The 23,149-nt window shown below is 38.9% G+C and overlaps 1 protein-coding gene across 1 annotated transcript in view; it reads left to right on the top strand.

Moving 5' to 3' along the window:
* LOC149164595 (small nuclear ribonucleoprotein SmD3b-like) overlaps nucleotides 1-21,531 on the top strand; it is a 40,073-nt gene extending 18,542 nt beyond the window's left edge. Inside the window, exons 2-5 of the mRNA XM_089432116.1 lie at nucleotides 20,116-20,168; nucleotides 20,314-20,380; nucleotides 20,716-20,772; nucleotides 20,928-21,531. Coding sequence (XP_089288242.1) covers nucleotides 20,116-20,168; nucleotides 20,314-20,380; nucleotides 20,716-20,772; nucleotides 20,928-20,993 — 243 coding nt within the window. The 3' untranslated portion in view covers nucleotides 20,994-21,531. The remainder of the gene's footprint in view (nucleotides 1-20,115; nucleotides 20,169-20,313; nucleotides 20,381-20,715; nucleotides 20,773-20,927) is intronic.
* The last annotated feature ends 1,618 nt before the right edge of the window (nucleotides 21,532-23,149 follow it).

Below are 23,149 nucleotides of genomic sequence, written 5' to 3'. Positions count from 1 at the left end.
CATACAAGGCATTACATCTGCATCATGTGCAGAGAGTCTAGCCAGATGGTATTTCAATCGTGTAACCCCTCCTGACATCTCAGTCCTACACAATTTGCATGATATATATGCCTGATTTGCCCCACGAACAGCCTCCCCATACTCCCAAAATAGGTCCAAGGCTTTTGGCATATTTGACATTTGTAGTGAACTAATTCAAACCTAGGGCACAAAAAAAACAAAAAATTGGCATTAAACCCCCCAACACAAAAAATAATAAGTAATAACCACTTCATTTAAAAAAAATTACTACATTATTTGCATTTTGCAATGTGAATGAAAAATGGCAATAAGAGGGTGCATAAGAAAGTTGAAAAAAAAATGAAGCTTGCTGTCCAAATATGGAGAAAACCCTTGCATTGGCTCATGGGCATGAAAATCATAGCAAATGGAAAAAAACAAAGAAACAAAAAGTTGGTAGGGGTTTTTAAGAACGTACTTGTTAATGGAAGAAATGAAGTTTGTCTCACTATTCTTCAATCTTTGATCCACAAAAAAATCTTAGTTGGTGGTGATAATCGTTGTTTGATCCTCAAACCCTCCTTGACAACCACCACAAAACTCTTCCCCTTCCTTCTCCAACACTCAGAAACAAAAATGAAGAAAAAAAAATGATTTTTCCTTTTTCTAGCCGCGGCAAAACATGCCCGGCGATATTTTATATCGTCTCGTGATATTTTGCCGAGATATCGCCGATATCTCGGAAATATCGTGATATTTTCGGGAGCCAAAAATATCGCGATATTTTCTTGGCGATATTTCGGCTTGCCGAAAATATCGCGATATTTCTGATATTCGGCAATATATCGCCGATATTATCTTCACTGGTTTAAAGTACCTTCCTTTTGATCTTGGAAGTACTTCAGTACATTAGCAATAACTCAACAACAAGCATGGAAGGTCATCTATGACAGAAGCATTGGCAATGAATCTTGTTCACAATCGAAGTTGTGAACAAGATGTGTAAGTTCGAGATAGTCTGATGAACTTAAGGACAAATCTAATTCTTTGTCTTGCACTAACGACTTCTGATGAATTACAAAAGTCGCTGTGTAACAAGTTTTGGGAGGAATACAACATAACGGAATATCCTGGTGAGGAATGGCTTCATTTCATCAAATGATTTGAAACTGGATATCTTTGATATAGCAACATTGTTTATCCTCGTGCAGTAGTTGATGTTATACTTCCTCAATTCACAGGGAGATGATGAAATTCTGAAGTCACTTATCATGGTCATATGGATACAAATGGTTGGATGAGAAAATCATCCTTGTTGAGTAGTTTCATGCACATGGCAGAAATCATTTAGCAAGCTCATCGCGAAAAGATAAATGACCATCTGACGTATGGGCTTCAGAGGGAGCAATTAGAGTATTTCAAGAAAGATAACCATGTCTAAGGGTGCTGATTCGTGATAGTTGATATGATATTTGGTGACTCTAAAAATGATATCCTTGTTACTTGAGAGGCAACATGTTTGGCTGACTTTGATGTATAGACTGAAGGATGAATAGCAGGGTGCAGATGGCTTGATGGATATACCTTGAACAAGCATACATTTCCAATGTTTAAAGGGAGCCATGATGTTTATTGAGATCCTCTCATGTAAGAGGGAGTTTGCTTCTGAATTTGAGATAAAGGACCTAGGCACTAGTTCCTAGGATTGGAGGTTTGGCAAAAGCCAGGAAAAATTTCCTATCTCAAGGAAAATATGTTGTGAAAGATTTGGATGGTTGGCTGCAAGCCTATGACTACCCCAATGGAACTTAACTTTAAAAGGTTATGTGGTAGTGTTGTTGGGCCTGAATTAGGAAATGCTTTTGTGTTAATTTCAGCTATGTTCTATGCTTAAGAGCAATTTACTTCAATTTCTTAATTAGCCCAATATAAATGTCTAGTTTAGAGATCACATTAGCATGATAGTAAAATGCTGATAGAACATAAACATAAACAGTAGAAGACAAGCCAAGACAAGAGGACACAAGATGTGGCACTAGCCAGCGACAAACCCCAATGTGGGGAAACCCTTGATCAAATCTTCTTATAATTTTCAATAGTTCAGCAGAGATATAGAGATAGTACAAATATACAAAACTGATATTTTATGACAGCAGCAGAAAGTCCATCATTTTGCTAATGATCACTGTTCAAAGATGCAGCCCTGAAATCCTCATGACAGTCTGTAACCAATAAGAGTGTTGTAGCATATCCTTTGAGTAGATCATCAATCTAGAAGCCCTCCACATAACACTGTTGCAACATTCCTCTGATTGCTTGCTGCTCCTGCAATTCTGGTTAGGGCACAATATGCAGCCCTTAACCTTCCACGCTGTCAGCAAACTAAGCCCTTCTAGGGCTGCGGTCCACCTAGGAGAGTCTCCCCTTTATCCACGCTGCCTCTTGCAAGCAATGTACACCTCAATGCTGCCTTGGAACAACCTTAGCTGCTTGCTATGGCTTGCAGCCTAGCAAAGCAGCTAGCTGTAGCTGCGGTCTCCTCCAACAGGCCCAAACAAGTCCTTAACCCATGCCTAGACATAACCTCTATTACTACGCTGTCACCTACAACAACTCATGCTTCTTTCACGCTGTCAACAGGTTTATTCTAGCTGCGTTAGGGCTCCTCTTGCTGCGGCTTAGGGTCTCTTCTTGGCTGCGTATTAGGGCTCCTCAATTGCTGTGGATCTGGCCTCTCTTGACTGCGTCTTAGGCCTCTCTCTAGACTGCGTATAAGGCCTCCTTATTGCTACGAATTAGGCCTCCCTTAATTGCAGTTTAGGGCCTCCCTTAGGCGACGGATTAGGGCTTCTTTAGACAACAGATTAGGGCTCCGTTTTGGCTGCATATTGGAGCTCCTCTTAGCTGCGGATTAGGCCTTTCTTTGTTGCCGATTTAGGCCTTCTTTGACCGCGGCCAGACCTCTTCCTTAACTGCTGCTAGGGCTCTCCTTCAACTGTGGCTAAGTCTCCTCTTCACTTGCGGCTAGGGATTTCTTCATGATTGCGGCTAGGGCTTGCTTGTGACTGTGGCTAGGTCTCCTTTTAGATTTGTGGCTAGGGCTAGATCTCCTCTCTAGGAAAACAACTAGATCTCCTCTTTAGAACTGTGGCTAGATCTCCTCTCTAGGACAACAACTAGATCTCATCTTTAGAACTGCAGCTAGATCTCCCACATGATCTCTCTTGCCACCAAACCCAAATGAGTGGAGAGAGATAATGAGAGATGTGTGTAACAAATGACTTGAGGCCTCCTCTATTTAAATGCAACGTTGAGGTTGAGTTGGGGGTTATTTGGTTGATGGCTGACCTTGACAAATTGTCAAATAACATAAATAAATTCGTATCTCCATAAATACATGTCGGAATTGGATGATCTTTAGATCAATCCTACACCTCTCGAAGAGAGGAATCCAAGAAAAATATCAGCTGCCATAAATAAGATGACCCACATGGAGTTTGGCCCTAGTTGCCAATTTTAACACTCCCTCTCAACTAGGGAGAACTCCATCTGCTAGTCTATACTATCTCTGCCATCAATGCAGTGCCCTGCAATGCTCTGCTGAACTATGAAGAAGAAGAAGTGATCGAGAGTGTATCATACCATTCTCTACTAACCTGGAGTCAGTCCCATATATAAAGAGTGTCTCATACCACTCTTACTGATCCGAAATCAGTTCCAAATAAAGAATGTGTTTCATACCACTCTTACTGACCCGAAGTCAGTTCCATTGATCCTAGATCAATATAGGTCATCCTAGCATAGGGAGTACGATAGTACACGATGCGTCCATCGATAGTACTATGGTCCCTATCCTCATTTCCATACTCATTGGCCATATGAGAGGTACTTCCCATGAGTCCCAGACTGCATGGGTAGGATGTCTCAGCAGGAGAAGGATGAATCACTCATCCTGCCTACATGTCACCACTGGGTATCCCAGGGAAAGGCTGAACCACTCACCCTACGATTGTGTCTCAGCAGGAGAAGGATGAACCACTCGTCCTACCTACATAGCAAACCACTAGGGGAAGGTTGAATCACTCACCCTATGGTTGCTTATCGCTCCAAGAAGTACCCCATACCCCCCAGAGCTCCCAGAGCTCAATATCCATATCAATGTTACTTGGGAGCGGGAGCGGGAGCGACCATTTTCAGAAGCTCCCGGTTTGGGAGCGAATCCCGGAGCGATTTTTTAAAAATATATATATATATATTTTATATTTTTTAATTTTTGATACATATATGTCAACAAAAACATGTAGAATGATGAATTAGATATAAAAAACATAAAAAAGCATAGATTGAACCATATAACAACAATCATCTAGAAGTTATAATCTTCATCAACCACGTCCGCAAGTTAGTAACATAGTAACATACAACATATTGAGTCTCATGATTCATCAATCTTAAAGTTTCAAGCTTTCAAAATTCAATATATAACATTTATCATCATTGATCACCAAAGTTGTACTTGTAAGCTAAGTGTAACCATTACAACAAATAATATCTAACATGAAATGAAATGTTATAAAATGAAATGAAATGAAACAACTTTCAACTTTCAACTTTCATTACTAATGAGTTATAATTGCCAACTTCAAACTTAAATTGTCATATATTGTTTAAAAAAATATCATAATAAATATGAAAGAGTCAATAGTTATAAAAGCTACTAGAAACTAGAAAAGAGAAGTAAATCTATTATCTATTTCTTATGCTTGGGCCTCTTGCCACCACGAGAAATGTCTAATTTTTTAGTCTTGTTGCAAAATCAGGATCTTTGTCATTAATATCACCCTCCAAGCATTAATATCCAGAGGTATCTTTGTCATTACCTTTGTATCTGTATAGGGATCTTTGTCATTAATATCACCCTCTAAGCATTAACATAATATAGAAAAAGCATAGCATGTCAAGTCAAGATTTTGTTTGAGTGATGCGTACATTTTTAGAAGGGTCATGATAGAGGAGTTCGACAACCAATGTCACTAACATCAAGGTACATAGAGGGATTGGTACTCTTGATTAAATATGAGTTCCATACCCTAATACATGACAAAATTCAATGGAAACATTGCAATCTCCCAATCCTGAAATCCTGAAAAACTGATAAGTCTGCTGGATTTTGAATGAAATCTAAAATTCTACTTTCTCCATATGAAATCCAATGAGGACGAAACCACTCTCAAACATCCTGAGTCATTTCATGGTAATGTTAAAAATTTAAGTAAAAGGATGAAAATGAAAATTAAAGAAAATGTCACTTTTACTTTAAGAATTTAACATTACCATGAATAGCATATCAATACTAGGGCCTAGACTTGATCATTAAGTTGCCCCACTCAAAAACTATTTGTTTCTTTCAAAAAAAATTGCATTTCGAACATTACTACAAAAAAAAAAATGCAAAAAAGGCAAAACGCTCCCGAAAAGGCAGGGAGCGAAATTTTTTTTAGGGAGCGCGCTCCCGACCCGCTCCCGCCCGGAGCGCGGATCGGGAGCGGGAGCGAGGGGGGCGGGTGCTCCCCCGCAACACTGATCCATATCATACAGGACCCTCAGGAGAGGCTCTCTCCACGACTCCTTGTCGTTCTCGAAAAGTCAAGAATTTGACCTTTCCCAGGGGCTTCGTCAGAATGTCGGCGACCTGCTCATTAGTCCCAATGTGATGGAGCCTTATTGCTCCTCGTTGTACCATATCCCGGATAAAGTGGTACCTGATGTCTATGTGCTTGGAGCGATCATGAAATACGAGATTCTCTGATAATCGGATCCCACTTTGGTTGTCACAGAGGATCACGGTGGTATCCAACACGTGTCCAAACAGCTCATTGAAGAGCTTCCCCAACCAGACAGCTTCACACGAGGCCATACTCGCAATTATGTATCTGGCCTCAGCGGTGCTCAAAGCAACCGACTTCTGCTTCCTGCTCATCCAGGATATCGAAGCAGAACCCAAAGAGAAACAACACTTAGAAGTGCTCTTGCGATCCATCACACTACCTGCCCAATCAGAATAACCATGCAGTCCCTCATCTTCGACAGTGTATCTCAGTCCATGCGTAATTGTGCCTTGAAGATATCTCAGAAGATTCTTGGCACCAATCCAATGTGTGTGATGAAGCTCAACCATATATTGGCTCAACGTGTTAACTAGAAAACATATATCCGGACGAGAGTTCACCAAGAACACTAGTGCTCCTATGAGTTGATGATACTTAGAAGCATTTCCCAATTCAGGTCCGGCAGCACTACCACATAACTTCTTAAAGTTAAGCTCCATCGGGGTAGTCACAGGCTTGCAGTCCACCATTCCAAATTCGGAATCCAACTCCCTCTTACGTTTGTAAATGAGAGGGTTTGCACCTGTCAGAAAGATGTCATCCATATAAAGCATCAGTATGAGAGATCTATCATCTTCAACCTTAAAGTAAAGGTTCGAATCGACTTCACTCCTAGTGAATCCCAACTTCATCAGATAGCTATCGATCCTCTCATACCAAGCCTGGGGTGCTTGCATCAAACCATAGAGAGCTTTCTTCAACTTGCATATATGAGATTCTTGGTCATGAACCTCAAACTCCTCGGGTTGTTCCACATCCGTGGTCTTGCTATTACTAGAGAGGAATAGTCCTCTTGTAATCTGTCCCTCGATACATCCCGGACATATACCTTCATGCTTTTCTTTGAACTCAGACATCCCTGTCACCATCTATTTCACATTGGGTAGGGCCTTACAATAAAGATGGGCAGACCTCCGATACCATAGTTCAGATTGAAGAGATGTGTCACAAGACATGGTCCCCAATGGACTTCCTGCAACTTGATACTGTTAAGTTTAGGTATGTTTTATGCTTAGAGCAATTTATTTCAATTTTCACAGTTAGCTCAATATCTTTTCCAGATTAGCAATCACATAAGCATAATAGTATATTGTAGATAGAACATAAACATAAATCGCAGAAGACAAGCCAAGATAAGAGGACACAAGATGTGGCGCTAGCCAGGGACAAACCCCAATGTGGGGAAACCCTTGATCAATTCTTCTTATATGTTCTTTAATAGTTCAATAGAGAGAGAGAGATAGTACGTTTACAACAGAAGTCAACACTTTGACTTATCTAAATAAGAGCATATATCATCTCTAATAAGATGATACATGAGGTAGCTGAACTCAGTTGAAGACACGTTGCTTCAACTGATTCTCCACGGTGACTCCATCACCATGCTACACCTATCATTGTGCTACACCTCATCATCATGCTGCACCTCACTGTGTTGCACCATGCTGCACCCATCATCACTATGCTGGACCTCATTACCATGCTGCACACATCATACTGCTGCACCTTCCTGTACTGCAACATCTTGCTATACCTTATCATCTTGCTGCACTCACCAGTGCTGCCTCATACTGTACCTCACTGTGCCCATCATGCTGGATCTCATAGTAGCATTTAATATCACTGTACTACTCTTTGCAAGTGCTGCACACAACATGCTATACTTCCCTTCGTTACGATGCCCATCATTATGTAGCAACATTCCACATCATGCTGCACCTTATCACAATGCTGTCACATCTCATACTGCTGTACCTTCCTGCCACAACTATCCCATGTGCTTGCTGCACCATGTTGCCACAGCTGTCCCATGTGCTTGCTGCACCATGCTGCCACATTGCTGTCTCATGTGCTTGCTGCACCATGCTGCCACACTGCTGTCTCATGTGCTTGCCATGAACCATTTACTTGCTGCACCAAGTACCATTGCTGCACATGAACATTGCTGCACCATGAATTGATCTAAATCTAGTCACAACATTGACCCAAACACACCACACTTGCTATTGTTGTGATATTGACTGGTTAGGGCACCTCAGGCTGTTGCAACAACCCTCAAACAGTCACCCAAACAACCCTTAATCTCTGTGGCCTGCCCTAGTGTGAACCCTCTGCCTCCACGTTGAAGAGTAGGGCATAACATGACCCCAAAACAGCGCACGTTGTCCCTTGCTGTAGCTTACGACGCACACATCAAGCCCAAAACAGTCACCCACTTGCCAACGCTGAGCTCCTCCTCTATCGGCCTAGCAGCGTGCCCTCTCGGATCTGTCTCAGCCCTAAGATAGTCACCAAATGCACCTCGGCTTCCTGTAGCAGAACTCCTCGGCCCTCCTTCCAACAATCCGGTCATCTCTTGTGGCTAGGGCAGGATAGGCCTGCGGCTAGGGCAGGACAAGCCTGTGTATAGGGCAGCGAGTATAGGCCTTCTTGACGGTGTTATATCTCCATGCTTGGACTGCAGCTAGGCTCCTTTAGGCAGTGTATAGAAGCAGTGATCTTCTCTCTAGGACTGCGGGTAGACCATCCTTTAGGACTGCGGCTAGGGCAACTAGATTAGCCTCCTTTCCTCTTGCGTCTAGGGCTTTATCCTCCTAGATTTCTCTTCCACTAAAACCCAAAACAAGTGGAGAGAAATCAAGAGTGAAGTGTGTGTGGAAATGACTATCAATTCACCTCCTTTTATACTAAAACGTTGAGCACATGTGGGGGTTATTTGGTTGTTGACACAAATAAATTCATATCTCCATGAATACTTATCGGAATCGGATGATCTTTAGATCAATCCTACACCTCTCGACTAAAGGGATCCAAGAAAAATATCAGCTGTCATTAATAAGATGACCCACATGGAGTTTGGCCCTAGTTGCCAATTTTAACAGATACAAAGTGCCAACCATGAACCCAAGAGTAAAAGCATTTTTAAAATTCCTTTTCCAAACATGTACCTTTCCATCGGTGAATGCCACCTTGTAGCCTTTGTCTTCCATTGCTGAAATGGACAATAGGTTCTTCTTGAGATTAGGTACATATAGAACTTCTTGTAAATGAATTGTGTTAGCCTGATTCAATTGAAGGGTAACATTCCCTACACCCTTTATGGGATAGGTGGCATCGTCTCCAAGAATAATTTCCAAGTTAGTTTCCTTCTCTATCAGATTAGAGAGAGCTTCCTTGTATCCGGTGAAGTGCCTTGAAGCACCACTATCAATAAGCCAATTTTCCAAAGTGTCCAAAGGAGAGGTAGTGGAGAGGGCCGATATAAGATAATACTCCTTTTGCTTATCAGAAACAACATTTGATTCTTCATACCTGGAGTTCCTTGCTTTCTTGGAGGGTCGACCATTTCCTTGATGACCTACATTCCTTTTTCCTTTGTCATTGTACCTGTCATTCCTTCGATCATTTTTGTTGAAGTTGGCCCTGGAATGGTTGTGATCATCATCATGTGATGTGTCCCTTTTGTTTGGACATTCCCTCACGTAGTGGCCATACTTATTGCAAACAAAGCACCTACCTTTCCTTCCACCCTTAGATCCGGGCTTTCCATTGAAGTGTCCTTTAGACCCTGCGTTATTTCTCCTTTTGGCATGAGCGGAGAAAGCAGTGCGGTTGCCTTTATTAGAAGACATTTCTTGCTCCACCATTCTTGTTTCTTCCTGAATGCATCTTGACATCAATTCTTCAAATCCCGAAATTCGATCATTATTGAGAATAGTGGTTCTAAATATATACCACTCGGGTGGGAGTCCTCCAAGGGTAGTGATAGTAAGTTCCCTGTCAGGAATGACTTCTCCAATGGATAGAAGATCATTCCTGATCTCATTGATCCTTAAGAAGTAGGATTGAATATCCTCGTCCTTGCCCTTCTTAATATCTTTCAACTTATTTTTGAGAAACAAAATTTGATTTGCATCACTAACCTTTGAACATGCTTACCAATCTGGCGTAGATCTCCTTGGAGATGTTTATATCGGAGATGTAAGCCACCAGACACTTGTCAATGGAATCTCTGATAATCTTCTTCGCTTTGACTTCAATCTTGGTGTACTTGTTCTTTGTAGCAGCTGGTGCATTTGATGAAGGCTCATGGATTTTACCCTTCACATAATCCAACACTTCTTGTTCTTCGAATGTCAGATCAAGAGACATCTTCTATCCATGATATTCAGACTTTTCACAGAGCTTGTCTTCAGTCGGGAAGTGGGATGAGGAACCCATTGAGTCTTCTGTCCTTTCTAACTGTCTTCGATGATTGCTCTTTCACTCTTTCTTGGGCTTTGTCTTCACCTCACCTCTGATACCATGTTAATTTTAGGTATGTTCTATGCTTAAGAGCAATTTACTTCAATTTCAATTAGCCCAATATCAATGTCCAGTTTAGCAATCACATTAGCATGATAGTAAAATGCAGATAGAACATAAACATAAACAGTAGAAGACAAGCAAAGACAAGAGGACACAAGATGTGGCACCAGCGAGGGACAAATCCCAATGTGGGGAAACCCTTGATCAAATCTTCTTATAATCTTCAATAGTCCAGCAGAGAGATAGAGATAGTACAAATATACAAAACTGATATTTTATAACAGCAACATAAAGTCCATCATTCTGCTAATGATGACTGTTCAAAGATGCAACCCTGAAATCCTCATGACAATCTGCAACCAATCACTAAGAGTGTTGTAGCATATCCTTTGAGTAGATCATCAATCTAGAAGCCCTCCACATAACACTGCTGCAACATTCCTCTGATTGCTTGCTACTCATGCAATTCTGGTTAGGGCACAATATGCAGCCCTTAACCTTCCATGCTGTCAGCAAACTAAACCCTTCTAGGACTACGGTCCACCTAGGAGAGTCTCCCCTTTATCTGCGCTGCCTCCTGCAAGCAATGTACACCTCAATGCTGCCTTGGAACAACCTTAGCTGCTTGCTATGGCTTGCAGCCTAGCAAAGCAGCTAGCTGTAGCTGCGGTCTCCTTCAACAGGCCCAAACAAGTCCTTAACCCATGCCTAGACATAGCCTCTATTACAATGCTGTCACGTACAACAACTCATGCTACTTTTACGCTGTTAATAGGTTTATTCTAGCTGCGTTAGGGCTCCTCTTGCTGCGGCTTAGAGTCCCTTCTTGGCTGCATATTAGGGCTCCTCAATTGCTGTGGATCTGGCCTCTCTTGACTGCGTATAAGGCAGTGTTTTACAACCCGGCCGAGTCAACTCGGAAACGGCCGTTTCGAACCGAGCCAAAGCAAATTTTAATGACCCGGCCAGCAACCCGGCTCGGTTGACCGAGTCAACTATGACTCGGTCAACCCGGCCGGGTCCGTATTGACTCGGCCGAGTCAAAGAACCCACGGTTGCTCTAGGCTTAGTCACCGCATTCGGCGAATTTAATCGAAAAAATTCGAAATTCGGCGTATTTAATGGACAGTCGAATTTATTCGTTTCAATTCGGCGTATTTAATGGCGTATTCGAATTTGAATGCGTATTCGAATTTTTGTCGAATAAATTCGACATTAAAATCGATTAAATTCGTTTTAATGCGTTCAAATTCGTTTTTTCGGGCATGCGTGTTGGTAACTTAGGCTTTAGATTAGGTTTTATTGTTGTTTTCATTGCCGCCGCACGACAGAGACAGAGTATACGGATTCTAAGATCCGGGAGCAATTCGGTAGGTTGCCAGACCGGCAAACGGGGCATAGCGCCCTTGAATCGTTTCACTGACTTGGATTAAGATCCGATAACTACAAGAAGGAAATTGAGAGTGACAGAAGCGACGAATTTCTTGTGTATGGACCGGCAAGCCCAAAAGCCACCGTCTGAATTGAGTGTGCTAGAGTGTACACTAAATTTCTCGGTTCAACTTAGGATTCCTCCTCCCATTTTGGAAAAGAGTGAAAGGAACAATAACAACTCCAGTTCAAATGTTGAATGCAAAACCAGAGTATCTCTTCCTCAAGCATTTCTTCCAGCTACTGAGAAGATGGTCTTCGCACGAAATTTCATAAACGAATGATCTGAGAATCAAAAGTTTTCTCTTTAAGCACGTGCCAAGAATTTATGATTCGGACGAAATTATATTCAACGAATGACCTTAGAATGATGATTTGAGTAGCCAACGAATGATCTGAAAATCAAGATTGACCTTTCCGGCAATTTCAATTAAAAATTTTCGTCGTTAAGCACGACTTGCACCTGCTAAGAATTTGTGATTCGGACGAAATTCTATTAACCAATGACCTGAGAATGATGAATTAATTTTCAAAGAAGTGGTTGAGCAGCGTGTATGAAAACTGATCATCAATGTCATAAGTAGATAGATTTTCTTTCGGCTGGAAAGTATGTGGTATGAATTTCGTTGAAAAACTAAATTTTATTTAATGGATAGAAAAACACATTTTTTAAAATTTTAACTTTCATTTTGCAAAACAATATAGCCAAAATTAATTCTATTTAAAAAAGAAAAAATATTATTTAATATTTAATTTTCAATTTTTTTTACAAAGTATAAAAAAAATTAAAAATATATACAAATAAAAATATAAAACAATATATACAAATAAGTTCATGAAAATATGTATTGCAAACCAATTAGGGTTTAGAATCAGTATATAAATATACAAAACTTTAATATTATTAATAAAATATAATGTCATAACCTAAAAAGATTGAGTATACTACTATAAATTTAGGAATATATAAAATAATTTATGTGCAACATTAAAACGCAGGAATGTCATTACTCAATTAACATGGTTTGAGATGCGGCATATGAATAATAATGTATGGTTATTTAATTTGATGCAGAGGTGATTGATATGATTATTAGAGAGGGTATTTAAATTGTAATTGAGTTTATGATGGATATCTATATCTAAACATTTATATAAAGAAATTTCATACAATTAGATTGTTTTTTTGGAGTTAAATAAAAAAAATTAAAAATATATACAAATAAAAATATAAAACAATATATACAAATAAGTTCATGAAAATGTGTATTGCAAACCAATTAGGGTTTAGAATCCGTATTTCTAACAATAAGATAGTCTTTATAATTGTATAAATCTGCCCTCTATCTTTAATATACATTTTTTTTTTCGAATTTCTATATGTCGAATTTTATGTCGAATTTTATCGACAAAATTTGAGTTGCCGAACTTTATTCGAATTTCAAGGTCCTCGAACTCGAACTCGAATTCGAACCTGGTGACTAAGGCTCTAGGTGCCATTTGTATTATTTAGGTTTCAAATAGGTGTTCAAGAACAGTTAATAAAATAGTTGGGTATATGTACATCTATGCTCTTGCAGCCCAGGATTAGACATAGTAACTACAATCAGCCACTCAATGACTGTGATGCATTCTTGTGGCACATATAGCTAAAGTTAATTCATGATTATGATCACCATTCTTTCAGCAGTGTAGACACAACATGTAGGATTTCACACAAGTGTAGACTTATTTAATAAAGATCTAGGCTATGAACTGTAGCATTCCTTTTACCACACAGGAATCTATTAATGCAAGCATCTTAAACTTGAATAGTGTCCATAAGCACCCTTAATGCTGAGATTAATTAGACTCGAGAGTCCATGGCACATGCATATAGAGTACTGCAATTTTCACATGATCAGATGCATATCATGAGGTCAACACATGTAATCATTTACATTTTCATCAACAATCAAAGCATTATCATAACATGAGCAATTCCAATCCCTTAAGAAAGCATAATTCACAGTGCACACAGTTAATTAGCATATAAACCATTCCAGAAATATAAACATGACATCCATTGCTCATATCAATTGTGGTAAACACTTATCTCAAAATATAAGCTGGGAAACTAAGTCGGGGGCTTGAAGTCTCTGCCCACCCATAGTTTGGGCTGAGTCTCTGCCCACCCATTGGGTACCATTTTGATATAATGGATTGATTCATGAGCCTACTTTGATCATATGTTGTCTTCCATCTATATTATAATGCTGTGTGTTTGGAAACATGAATGAAAATCTTTAAAATTATGTTTAAAATATTTAAAATTATGTTTTTTTATAAAAAAAAATAAATATTTAATGTATTTTTTACAACGACCGAGTCATTGAAATCGAGCCGGCCGAGTCATTACCGAGTCCGAGTCCGAGTCGGAGTCGATCCTCGGCCGAGTCCGAGTCCGAGTCTGAGTTGTAAAACATTGGTATAAGGCCTCCTTATTGCTACGAATTAAGCCTCTCTTAACTACAGTTTAGGGCCTCCTTTAGACAATATATTAGGGCTTCTTTAGGCAGCAGATTAGGGCTCCCTTTTGGCTGCGTATTGCAGCTCCTCTTAGCTGCGGATTAGGCCTTTCTTTGTTGCGGATTTAGGCCTCCTTTGACTGCGGCCAAACCCCTTCCTTAATTGCTGTTAGGGCTCTCCTTCAACTGTTCTAAGTCTTCTCTTCACCTGCGGCTAGGGATTTCTTCATGACTGCGGCTAGGGCTTGCTTGTGACTGTGGCTAGGGCTAGATCTCCTCTCTAGAACAACAACTAGATCTCCTCTTTAGAACTGTGGCTAAATCTCCCACTTGACCTCTCTTGCCACCAAACCCAAACGAGTGGAGAGAGATCATGAGAGATGTGTGTAACAAATGACTTGAGGCCTCCTCTATTTAAATGCAACGTTGAGGTTGAGCTGGGGGTTATTTGGTTGCTGGCCGACCTTGACAAATTGTCAAATAATATAAATAAATTCATATCTCCATAAATACATGTCGGAATCGGATGATCTTTAGATCAATCCTACACCTCTCGAAGAGAGGAATCCAAGAAAAATATCAGCTGCCATAAATAAGATGACCCACATGGAGTTTGGCCCTAGTTGCCAATTTTAACATTTTGAGTATCGTCAACTCATAGGAGCACTGATGTTCTTGGTGAACTCTCGTCCGGACATATATTTTGCAGTTAACACGTTGAGCCCATATATGGTTGAGCCTTGTCATATAAATTGGATTGGTGCCAAGAATCTTCTAAGATATCTTCAGGGCACAGTCACTCATGGACTGAGATACACTGCTGGAAATGTGAGGCTGCATGGTTATTTTGATGCTGATTGGGTTGGCAGTATGGTGGATTGCATGAGCACTTCTGGACACTGTTTTTCTTTGGGTTTTGCTTCGATATCTTGGATGAGCAGGAAGCATAAGTCAGTTGCCTTGAGCACTGCTGAGGCCGAATACATAGCTGCGAGTATGGCCTCTTGTGAAGCTGTCTGGTTGAGGAAGCTCCTAAGTGAGCTGTTTGGACATGTGCTGGATGCTACTGTGATCCTCTGCAACAACCAGAGTGGGATTTGATTATCAGAGAATCCCGCGTTTCATGTTGGCGCCAAGCATATAGATATCAGGTACCACTTTATCTGGGATATGGTACAACGATTAGCAATAAGGCTATATCACATTGGGACTGATGAGCAGGTCGCCAATATTCTGACAAAGCCCTAGGAAAGGTCAAATTCTTGACCTTTCGAGAATGACTTCGAGTCGTGGAGAGACCCTCTTCTGAGGGTCCTGTATGATATGGACATTGAGCTCTGGGAGCTCTGGGGGGGGCTTGGGGTACTTCTTGGAGCGATGAGCAACCATAGGGTGAGTGGTTCAGCCTTCCCCTAGTGGTTTGCTGTGTACAGGGTGAGTGGTTCAGCCTTCCCCTGTGATGCCTCGTGGCGACATGTAGGCACAATGAGTGGTTCATCCTTCTCTTGCTGAGACATCCTACCCATGCAGTCTGGGATTCATGGGAAGTACCTCTCATCTGGCCAATGAGTAGGGAAATGAGGATAGGGACCATAGTACTGCCGATGGACGCATTGTGTACTACTGTACTCCCTATGCTAGGATGACCTATATTGATCTAAGATCAATTGGAACTGACTTCGGGTTAGTAAGAGTGGTATGACACACTCTCTTTTATCTGGAACTGACTTCGGGTTAGTAGAGAATGGTATGATACATTCTCGATCACTTCTTCTTCATAGTTCAGCAGTGCATTGATGGCAGAGATAGTACCGTCTGACAGATGATGTAGTTTTCCCTAGTTGAGAGGGAGTGTTAAAATTGGCAACTTGGGCCAAACTCCATATGGGTCACCTTATTTATGACAGCTGATATTTTTCTTGGATTCCTCTCTCCGAGAGGTGTAGGATTGATCTAAAGATCATCTGATTCCGACATGTACAAATGAAGTTACGAATTTATTTTGATTATGATCAAATTATCTAGGTCGGCCTCTTCTATATGTCGGCTCACCTAATCCAGTAGTCACGTCTCTTGACCCCCACCGATTAGTATATAGAGGTGCTTTCTCCCTCACTCATACACATCCAAGAAGAGAATCAAAAAGGTTAAGAACACCTCTACGTTTGAAGTGTGGATCTGAGGCAAGGATGAGGAGAGTGCAGCCAAGTTTAGGAGAGGTTCTTCTCTGCGTTTTGGTGCAGATTTCTCTGTGGAGAAAGCCACAGCTAGAAGGTACCTAAAGAGCAGACCTGTGGACAGTTTGTGGCATGTCTCCCTTGCTAAACAAAACCACAGATCAGCGGTAAGGTTAAAGGGTTTTCTGTGCATAGTTACAGTCTTAGTCACCGCATTCGGCGAATTTAATCGAAAAAATTCGAAATTCGGCGTATTTAATGGACAGTCGAATTTATTCGTTTCAATTCGGCGTATTTAATGGCGTATTCGAATTTGAATGCGTATTCGAATTTTTGTCGAATAAATTCGACATTAAAATCGATTAAATTCGTTTTAATGCGTTCAAATTCGTTTTTCGGGCATGCGTGTTGGTAACTTAGGCTTTAGATTAGGTTTTATTGTTGTTTTCATTGCCGCCGCACGACAGAGACAGAGTATACGGATTCTAAGATCCGGGAGCAATTCGGTAGGTTGCCAGACCGGCAAACGGGCCATAGCGCCCTTGAATCGTTTCACTGACTTGGATTAAGATCCGATAACTACAAGAAGGAAATTGAGAGTGACAGAAGCGACGAATTTCTTGTGTATGGACCGGCAAGCCCAAAAGCCACCGTCTGAATTGAGTGTGCTAGAGTGTACACTAAATTTCTCGGTTCAACTTAGGATTCCTCCTCCCATTTTGGAAAAGAGTGAAAGGAACAATAACAACTCCAGTTCAAATGTTGAATGCAAAACCAGAGTATCTCTTCCTCAAGCATTTCTTCCAGCTACTGAGAAGATGGTCTTCGCACGAAATTTCATAAACGAATGATCTGAGAATCAAAAGTTTTCTCTTTAAGCACGTGCCAAGAATTTATGATTCGGACGAAATTATATTCAACGAATGACCTTAGAATGATGATTTGAGTAGCCAACGAATGATCTGAAAATCAAGATTGACCTTTCCGGCAATTTCAATTAAAAATTTTCGTCGTTAAGCACGACTTGCACCTGCTAAGAATTTGTGATTCGGACGAAATTCTATTAACCAATGACCTGAGAATGATGAATTAATTTTCAAAGAAGTGGTTGAGCAGCGTGTATGAAAACTGATCATCAATGTCATAAGTAGATAGATTTTCTTTCTGCTGGAAAGTATGTGGTATGAATTTCGTTGAAAAACTAAATTTTATTTAATGGATAGAAAAACACATTTTTTAAAATTTTAACTTTCATTTTGCAAAACAATATAGCCAAAATTAATTCTATTTAAAAAAGAAAAAATATTATTTAATATTTAATTTTCAATTTTTTTTACAAAGTATAAAAAAAATTAAAAATATATACAAATAAAAATATAAAACAATATATACAAATAAGTTCATGAAAATATGTATTGCAAACCAATTAGGGTTTAGAATCAGTATATAAATATACAAAACTTTAATATTATTAATAAAATATAATGTCATAACCTAAAAAGATTGAGTATACTACTATAAATTTAGGAATATATAAAATAATTTATGTGCAACATTAAAACGCAGGAATGTCATTACTCAATTAACATGGTTTGAGATGCGGCATATGAATAATAATGTATGGTTATTTAATTTGATGCAGAGGTGATTGATATGATTATTAGAGAGGGTATTTAAATTGTAATTGAGTTTATGATGGATATCTATATCTAAACATTTATATAAAGAAATTTCATACAATTAGATTGTTTTTTTGGAGTTAAATAAAAAAAATTAAAAATATATACAAATAAAAATATAAAACAATATATACAAATAAGTTCATGAAAATGTGTATTGCAAACCAATTAGGGTTTAGAATCCGTATTTCTAACAATAAGATAGTCTTTATAATTGTATAAATCTGCCCTCTATCTTTAATATACATTTTTTTTTTCGAATTTCTATATGTCGAATTTTATGTCGAATTTTATCGACAAAATTTGAGTTGCCGAACTTTATTCGAATTTCAAGGTCCTCGAACTCGAACTCGAATTCGAACCTGGTGACTAAGGTTACAGTATTTAGGTATTCTGTTTTGGGCCGCAGGTGATGATGTTACAGCAGCATGCGTGGAGGTTTGTTGAGAGGCCGAGAGACCTAGTAAGGGTCCTCTTGCCTAGCCGCAGCTCCTAAGGAGACACCGCAGCCCAAACTAAAGGTGTAAACCCTTGTCTAAATGTCAAACTCCTTGCTGTAGCAGATCCGAGATCTGTAGGGTGCCTTGAGGTGGTTTCTTTGGGACATACAACAGCAGATTGGAAGCCTAGAAGGATAGCAAAGGGTGACAAGGGAACACAGTGATTGGAGGACTGTTGTGGTAGATTTTTGGAGGGTTTTTGGATGCCCTAACCAGAGATAAGAAGCTACAGCAGTAAAGCACAGAAATCATGACAAGGAGGCAACAGCAAGGTGGTTGTAGATGACTCCTTGGTAATGTTTTGATTGATAGGTCAATCAGCTTGGAGGATAGGAGCTTATAAAAGGGAGGCAGCAATAGAAGAAGGCTTTTCTGGGATAGTTATGGCTGGGAATTCTTCTAAATAGGAGACATACCTATGGTGAGCTTGCTGCAGTCCTGTAGCAGTTGTTTAGAGGTCTAATCAAAGCTTAAAAAGGGTGCAGGAATAGTCATCTAGGAGAGCGAGTTCCCAGATATGATAAAGGGAAGGAAGCTGCATCAAATTATGTAGTGGGCTGCTGTAGGTTTCAGTTGAAGCCCTAACCTGTAATCAAAGCTCAGTCCATGAACAACAGTGACAGGTATTCAGAATTGCAGTCTTCAGCCCTTGGTGCCAGAATTGCAATTTCATTGAGTCAACTTCATAGTTAAGATCTTTGATGTAAGATCTCCTATTTGGCAAGTGATTATTGACTTTAAACCATTGTACTCTCTCTCTCTCTCTGCTGAACTATCAAAGAATATATAAGAAGAATTGATCAAGGGTTTCCCCACATTGGGGTTTGTCCCTGGCTGGTGCCACATCTTGTGTCTTCTTGTCTTGGCTTGTCTTCTACTGTTTATGTTTATGTTTATGTTCTATCTGCATTCAACTATCATGTTGATGTGATTGCTAATCTGGATATGGATAGAGAAATTGAAGTAAAAATGCTCTAAAGCATAGAACATACCATTGTTTCCAAAATTTAACATAACCAGAAGTCAACATACCAAAGTATCATAATAATGTATTAGTGTGATTAGGTTGTGCCGCTCGAACTGTGTAACCATGAATATTGGTGTGCCTATGATATAGCACCAATTTTCCACATTTATCTGTGCCGAAGTTGTCCCCTGCAATGTGCATCCTTTGATGATTATGCAAATCTGATGACAACCAAATCTGTGTGCTTGTACATGGACAAATTTTGGGTGAACTCATCTGTAGCGCGAGTATATTAGTCATAGACTTGGTTGATCATCTTTTTTTATTTAAGTTATTACTATATAGATGTTTGAGGATTCCCTGTTTAAATTTTAGATAAATGATCTTGTTTGCAATTGAAGCACAACTTTGAAATATGAACAATGTTAAATGAATCAAAAGTATTGCTTTGTCCCTGTTTCTGCTAAATCCATATTACGTACAGTGAAGTATAAAGAGGCTGTGATGAGTTTGTTTAGTTTTTCATTCAGGTTGAATTATACGTTTTCATTCTAGGTGGTGTTGGGTAAATGTGTTGATGGTCATGTGAGATAGTTTCAGCTCTTTTCTACATCTGTTTCTACTGCTGTTAATAATTATGGAGTTGTATCCTTTGCAGGATGGAAAAGTATCCCAATTGGAGCATGTCTTTATTCGAGGCAGCAAAGTCAGGTAGGTTTGAATTATGATATGATCTTTTCTTGGTTTTTTATCTATGTTTATTTGAAGTAGATTCACATCCTTATCTTTGTGACTTTGACGGTATGCTTCAAATTCTTTTGTTTGAAAGATAAAATTCACGCCTTGATTTCCTCAGGTTTATGGTTATACCTGATATGCTTAAGAATGCTCCTATGTTCAGGCGTCTAGATGCAAGGATTAAGGTATGTTTGCCAAACTCTGAAATCTTAACACCACTAATAAGTTCCCTCCAAAGTCTTTACAAACTGCACTAGAAGTATCTGGCATCGTTATTTTTCTTATTTGAAATGAATTTCCTTGAGAAGTTCTTAACTTTTAGCTTTTGTGATGCCCATGGGCTTAATCTAACATATGATAACTTGAGATTTAAAACAAACTTGTCTAGCTTTTGAATTGGCTGACAGTGGTAAGAGATACTTGTCAGGTATAATTAATTTACAACTTGATTTCATTTTAATGGAAATGGTGCACTCATCATGGGTAATGTTCCATTTGTGAAAAATTTAATTTGAGACAGGGCAAAGGTTCATCAATTGGTGTTGGTCGTGGACGTGCAGTGGCAATGCGAGCTAGGGTAAGTGATGTTAAGTAGAGCAGGTTTACCTACTACCATAAGAAGCCATGATCAAAAGAATCATGATTTTCAAATTAGGCAGTTGGTGTGTTTGAGATGTAGATAGCAATATTATAATTAGAATCCCCCCTAATCCTTTGTTGCTAATAACGCAGGCTCAGGCTGCAGGACGTGCTGCCCCTCCAGCAGGGAGGGCGGGTCCAGCTCCAGTGAGGAGGTAATCATAAGAGAGCTAAAATATCTTTCATTAAGCCCTCAACAAAGGATAACATCCTTAATTACTTTGGGCCTCCTTGGAAACACTTGTAACATAGACATGTCGCATGTTTTCAATTTCAAATCTTCTGAAAAGATTGTTCAGATATTGGCACTTTCTTGCAAATGTCTGGAGACTTAATTTTTTTTGAATGTCAGAAGGTTATGGGGTAACACTAACATTTATCACATTGAATATAGCAGTATAGACTATAGAGTGCAGTAATAGTTAGATGAAAATGCCCATTTAACTGAGACATATGGCAGAACCTGGCCATGAAATGTAACAGACCGTTTTGCCAAGAAACCATGCTTTATAAGCCAAAATTAAGATTGGCTAATACGTTGAATATGTCAACCATCTTAACATAAAGGGACCAAGCTTTGTGAACCGAAGTCGAGAATGGCTATTGTTATATAATAGGTGTATACACAATTTATGTAGAATCATATTTAACGGAAAACCATAAAAATCTTGTACTGTGTAGGACAGTTCCCTATTTTCATTGGTGAGCTCATTTTAGGTTGTAGTATCTTTTTTTTTTAACGACCTATATTATCTTCTTTATCTATTGTATATTTTTGTGTTTATAAATGAAATGATTTGAATGCTACTGTGATGTGCTAATTCCATTAGGTAAAAAGTGTACGTGCCCATCTGTCAGTTATGACCTTGGCAAGGCCTAAAGAAGCAGAAGGTGGTAGAAATTTGTTTCCTTTAGTCACATGTTCAACAACCATACCTGTTAGAAATTACAATAAACAGTTTGTTTAAAATTACAATATTGACAAATTTTGACTTGAAAAGTTGAAAATTTAACAGGCTAACGTATGAGTAATTTTTCAGTTAAATGTTGCTGCATGTTCTCAAGTTTATTCAAAAGACTAATTAAATCAACCCCCATTATCTTGTGAGGAAGATCATGCTTGCCCGAGGGGTTAAGAGCAGTGGTTAAAATAAATTAGTGAAATCCTAGAATTATGAGTGTGTTGTATTTGAATATCGATATGAAAATAGTTATGAGTGTCCTGTATTTGAATATCGATATGAAAATAATTATGAGTGTGTCCTGTATTTGATTCTCTGAAATGGACATTGACCATTCACATTGTCAAAGTGTTGAGAAAATTCTATTACATATTGTTGGTAGCATGGTTTTAATGAGGTGGTTTTTTGAGTTTTTTTCATTAAGTGGACATAGATCATTCACATTGTCAACGTGTTGAGAAAATTCTATTACAAATTGTTGATAGCATGGTCTTAATGAGGTGAATTTTTGAGTTTTTTTCATTAAATTGACATTGGCCATTAACATTGTCAAAGTGTTGAGAAAATTCTATTACAAACTATTGATGGTGTGGTCTTAATGAGGTGATTTTTTGGGCTTTTCCATTAGAATGTGGTGACATGATTCTTGAATGGATTCAGCATCCCTGAAAACTCCTGGGTCACTCAGGTTTTGCAGACTTAACAACTTGAAATTATGATTTTCCTAATTTCTAACTGGATTTTGGACAGATTTGAGCAGAAAATCTGCCCAAAAATACAGGACAAACTCATAATTCTAGGATTTCACTAAGATAATTTGAAAATTTTCATTGAAAAATATTTGCAGTCTTTCGAAGATAGGCTATTCTCTTCAATGGGTGTGTTTGTTGGATATTTTCACATACATTCGTTAAATTAATGTTAACTGGTGATAATTTTGATTATTATTATTATTTTTTAAGTCAAGCCCATGTTAACTGGTGATAATTTTGATTATTATTATTATTTTTTAAGTCAAGCCCAATTTTGAATATTCTCAATTTCTTTGCTTCAAATTCTTGTGTTGCATTTTAGTTAGGATGTTGAATTTGCAATATTTATAATATTATTGTCCTTTAAAGATTAAGTGGTCAAACTTTAGGGTTTAAATATCTTCTTGCTATTCAGCAAAGAGGAAGGTCTTATGTCCTAATGATGGGTAAGCGTCTTGCTAATGGATTAATGAGTTGTGTATAATTGGAGTATGGTACTCATTAAGTAAGCATACCAATCAACTTATTTAATTGTTCATTATGTAATATTGAGTGATAATATTGTTTTTATTATTTTTAACATGAGAGATAATAATTAATT

Source organism: Pinus tabuliformis, chromosome 5_1, assembly GCF_031772625.1.
Source record: "Pinus tabuliformis cultivar Carrire ecotype Pingquan chromosome 5_1, CPIR1, whole genome shotgun sequence".
In the NCBI taxonomy this organism is placed as follows: domain Eukaryota; kingdom Viridiplantae; phylum Streptophyta; class Pinopsida; order Pinales; family Pinaceae; genus Pinus; species Pinus tabuliformis.
This window is presented reverse-complemented; position numbering and strand designations above follow the sequence as displayed.